Below are 5,051 nucleotides of genomic sequence, written 5' to 3' on the forward strand. Positions count from 1 at the left end.
TGTGTTACTTCAACCCTCTGAATCTGATCCAGAATCTGATCCTGATGGAGAGGCGCCTGCAGCAGGACCTTTCTGAAGGATTGGTCACAGATTTAGTGTTTCTTGTTGTTCTATTTATCAGTATGTCGACGTGTGTCTTGGTACACAGCTACGAACATGTAGCTATGTGGCTATGCTAACTAGCGCTAGCACTTATCCATGATAAATAAAAATCATCCACTAGATCTTCAAATCTGCAGACGTGGGGAGTAAAACCGACCTCTGCCAGAAAGGCAGCAGGACCTTTCTGAAGGATTAGTCACAGATTCTGTGTTTCTTGTTGTTTTATTTATCAGTATGTAGACGTGTGTCTTGGTACACAGCTACAGCTACGACATGTAGCTATGTAGCTATGCTAACTAGCGCTAGCACTTATCCATGACAAATAAAAATCATCCACTAGATCTTCAAATCTGCAGACTTGGGGAGTAAAACCGACCTTTGTGTTTATTAAGACAGCCTACAACTAGCATGCCTCCCTCCTAAGCTCCTTGTTAGCACACATGTGTGCAGGGAATGAAAAACAGAGGAGGGGTTGAGTTGTATTTTATACAGTCTATGGGCTGAACAAGCTCCGAGCTCTGACTCCGTGACAGACCGGATATTGTTGTGACGTAACAAAAACACTGAAAACTGAAACGGCTCGTTTCACACACATTTACAGAAAGGTGGAGAAATCAGAACAGGGGCAGAATGGAGTCTTTTCATTCTCTGGGGGTTTGTAGACATGCCAGGGACACATATTTCAGGTAGAGAACCATTGAAAAGTCGAGTTTGCATGATATGTCACCTTTAAGACTATGCCATGCAAACAGGAAACCATAAGCTTTTGGCATTCTTTTCAGAAATCATGGATGCCATGTCCTCTGAGGAGAGGGACCACCTGGCTTGTTATCAGTGCACTGTTCTAAAGCTAGCATCCCTGATGGTATGGGGATCATAAGAGTCCATGGCATGGGTAGCTTACACATTTAGGAAGGCTCCAACAATATACACAGGTTTAGGAGCAACATATGCTGCCATCCAGACAATAAGAAACCAAACCACATTCTGCACTGATTACAACAGCATGGCTCTGCAGTAGAAGAGTCCAGGTGCTGAACTGGCCTGCCTGCAGTCCCGAGTGTAAATGCTTGTTACAACGAGCTTCAGTTTTTGAAGTAAAAAAAAAGGAAGACAGATTATGGGTTATTATGTGTAAATGTTTTTTGTAAAAGTGCATTGAGTGGTCTCTAGACTAGAGTGTTGTAAGTGCACCATTTACAACAACAAAAAAATCATTGCCACACTTTGTTGTTGGTGCAGGATGTATTCAGGGTAATGGGTTAAAAAAGATTTTTATTTGTTTCTCAGACAGTCCTCCATTCAAGGCTGCCTCCTGCATCTTGTCTATTACTGCCAATTTTACTGCTCCACATCCAATTGCCATTAAACTCTTCCAGACAGCTTGTGCAGCATAAGCTGTTTTTTATGGACAAACAAATGGCCTGAGTGTCCAGCAAGCCAATATTTACCTCCGTGTCTCCTGTAGATGTTGAGGAGTGAGAGGAGCAACACCCTGCTGATCGTACTGTAAAACTTTTAGTGCAGCTTCGACAGATATGCAGCCGATAACATCTCGATTCATTGAATATAAAAGGAGATAACGAGTGGTTTTAAATAAGAGAATATGTCAGCTTGTGGCTACATGTGAGGTGCATGTGTTTCCTGATGTGATAGCAGCATTGCAGCAGATTCCTCTGTGTGCTGCGAGGAGTGGAGGAAGGTAAGACGGAGTGAAGGAGGCTGATAAACTCGTCTTTGGATGGAAGCTGGAAATCTCGCCCTGCAAGGGACAGTAAAACGAGAACAAATCTCCTGCCTGTGAACTAAGAAACAACATTTTGCAAAGAACTGTAAGAATATATCCATTGTTTAATAAAAACAACAACTGCAGCATTCTCATCAAGCAGCGGGGTAAAAAACCTGATTTTTAAATGATAGGAAGTGTTATATTTTGGCATCCTTTCATCCCTCCCCTCTTGCTGTGTCTAAAAGAAGCTGGTGTGGGGAAACAGAGGGAAACAAACCAGCTGTTACTGGTGGAAGGCACAGCAGTCGTGCCGATAGAACGTGGGCCAATGTTTGCTCATCTTGGGAGTGAAAGACTCCTCTGACTTTGGAGAGGATTTAGAAGTTAACACAAGCACACAGACACACAGATACACACACACACACACACACACAGACACACAGACATAGACACAGACACAGACACACACGCACACACACAAATAAAGCCTCCTGACTCAGTCCTTACTCTTCCCTGGCTTCTTCTCCCTTACTTTACTTCCTTTGTTCCTCCATCTCTCTCTCTCTCTCTCTCTCTCTCTCTCTCTCTCTCTCTCTCTCTCTCTTGTGGAATTGGTTCTGTTTTAATTTTCCTGTCTTCCTGTCTTGTTACAATACTTCTCAGCAGGTCAGGTTAAAAATAGTTTGAGCTGATGAAGTTTGAATGCTCGAATAAGACAAACAAGTTGTGCCTTTTTCTTATTTTGAAAGCTTTAGAGGAACTTGATCTCTGTCCATCCATGGGGTGTCCTTGTGGGAGGTTTTGAAGTGACAGTGAACTTAAATACTGACTAACTGACTTACTTAAATGTCACACAACTTAATTAATACTGCTAAACATGGGATAACAGAATCTTTGAGTAAACAATGCCATATCAGTTTGTAGTGTAGGGATGGGCATTTCAAGCCAAAATACAATTCGATAATCAATTTGACGATTATTCAACCCCCCCCCACACACACACACACCTGTCCCATTATCAGTCTGTTTGTGTGACAGTCTCGTTAACCAGCAGCAGGACGAGGTGCTGCTAGTAGTGGCACTGTCAGCGTCTGTCTCCATCTTTATGTGGGTGTTTTTGTGACGTGGCGTGGCGTGGCGTGGCGTGTGTGTTTACAACTTACAGCCATGCTTAGTCTCTGGAAATACGTGTGTGCTTCTCCCACGTCAACCGGAGCAACTACTGTGTGCCACCTTACCGGAGTCTCATTGTAAAGAATCATGGCAGAGCTGAAGGAGCGCACATTTATCGCCATCAAGCCTGATGGAGTGCAGAGGGGCATCATAGGAGAGGTCATCAAGAGGTTTGAGCAAAAAGGCTTCAAACTCGTTGGGATGAAGATGACCCATGCGTCCGAGGACCTCCTGATGCAGCACTACATCGACCTGAAGGAGAAACCATTCTTCCCAACTCTCATCAACTACATGAGCTCTGGTCCAGTGGTTGCCATGGTGTGGGAAGGCAAGGGTGCTGTGAAGACCGGCAGAGTGATGCTGTGTGAGACCAACCCCGCCGACTCCAAGCCCGGAACCATCAGAGGAGACTTCTGCATCGATGTCAACAAGAACATCATCCACGGCAGAGGCACTGGATAGTGCCAACAAGGAGATCTCCCTGTGGTTCAAGGATGACGAGCTGGTCAGTTACTCAAGCTGTGCCTTCAGCTGGCTGTACTAAACCTCTCAGCCCTGCGGCGTCCTCACACCAAGCTGGGGACCAGTGACACTCTTCAATCAATCAATCAATCAATCAAGCTTTATTTATAGAGCACCTTTCATACAAATAAAATGCAACCCAAAGTGCTTTACAGCGATTGAAAACAAGAAAGAAGCAGAAATGAAACAATGCTAAGACATTTTAGTGGAAGATAATAATAATGATAATAATAAAACTAATAAAAATACAAATTAAAAATAAGAACAACATAAAAATAAAATTTTAAATTTTAAATGGCTTGGCCCCGCCTCCGCTGCGTCAATTTATCAACTTTCGGTCAGTGGACTCCGTTAAATCAACAAGAATCTCTTCGTTCAGAAATTGCAATGTGCCCTTTCGCCGTACTGCCTTTGGGCAGTCAGCTTTTTCTGTGAAAGCCACAACTCAGTGGAACACCTTACCAGAGGACATTAAGAACAGTGAATCTCTCAGCAGCTTCAAAACCAAACTGAAAAGTCTGCTAAAGGACGCTCAACACTGCAACCACTGATTTGATACTTTTAACTTGATATACATACTGTTTGTTTGTTTGTTTGATTGTGTGTGTGAGTGTGTGTGTGTGTGTGTGTGTGTGTGTGTGCGTGTGTGTGTGTGTGTGTGTGTGTGTGTGTGTGCGTGTGCGCGTGCGCTTGTGTGTGTGCAAGCAAGTGTTTTTACAATGTGATGTTTTAATTGTGACCTGCCAAGGGACTGCAGATGTAAATTAGCTTTAAGCTAACTCTGGTACAATGCATCAGATGGTGACATTTATGTTAAATATTGTACAGGGTCCCTTAACAAATAAATTGAATAAAATAAAATAGAGACCAATGCACACCAAAATAAAATATGTGTAATTAAAATAAGTTAAAGCATCAAAATTAAGAAATAAAAATAGTTAAAATAAATAGATTTAAAAGGTAAGGATAAGAGTTGAAAAATAAAACTAAGGCTGAAAAATATCAATAAAACTGAGTAGATAAATAAAATTAAATAAATGAATGAATAAATACATAAAAATAGAATAAGATAACAGTTAAAATTACTAAAATAATAAAGCAACATTTAAATCAATATTACAGTAAAAGGTAGGTAATAAAATTGTTAAACCCTACATAAAAGCCAGACTGAATAAATACGTTTTTAGTTTACGTTTAAAAGTCTCAATATCTCCATCAGCTCCTCTCAGCTCCTCCGGCAGGCTGTTCCATAGTTTGGGAGCGTAGTGGCTGAAAGCAGCGTCACCAAATGTTTTAGTTCTGCTCTTAGGAACAGCTAAAAGAGAGGAGCCAGATCTGAGAGACCTACCTGGTTTATATACTAAAAGCATCTCTGAGATGTAGTCTGGTGCGAGGCCATGCAGCGCCTTAAAAACTAGTAAAATAATTTTAAAATCAATACGAAAAGCAACAGGCAGCCAATGTAAAGATTTTAAAATAGGCGTAATGTGTGCTCTCCTTCTGGTCCTCGTTAAAACTCTAGCTG

The 5,051-nt window shown here is 41.8% G+C and overlaps 1 protein-coding gene across 1 annotated transcript; it reads left to right on the forward strand.

Annotated features, from left to right (window-relative positions):
* Positions 1–3,030: 3,030 nt before the first annotated feature.
* On the forward strand, positions 3,031–3,563 carry LOC117815836 (nucleoside diphosphate kinase A2-like). Its single transcript, XM_034687790.1, is given in 2 exon segments — positions 3,031–3,450; positions 3,452–3,563. Coding segments are annotated over 2 exon segments (456 nt in total). The 5' UTR covers positions 3,031–3,091; the 3' UTR covers positions 3,549–3,563.
* Positions 3,564–5,051: the final 1,488 nt, after the last annotated feature.

This window comes from Notolabrus celidotus, chromosome 7 (assembly GCF_009762535.1).
Source record: "Notolabrus celidotus isolate fNotCel1 chromosome 7, fNotCel1.pri, whole genome shotgun sequence".
NCBI classification, from domain to species: domain Eukaryota; kingdom Metazoa; phylum Chordata; class Actinopteri; order Labriformes; family Labridae; genus Notolabrus; species Notolabrus celidotus.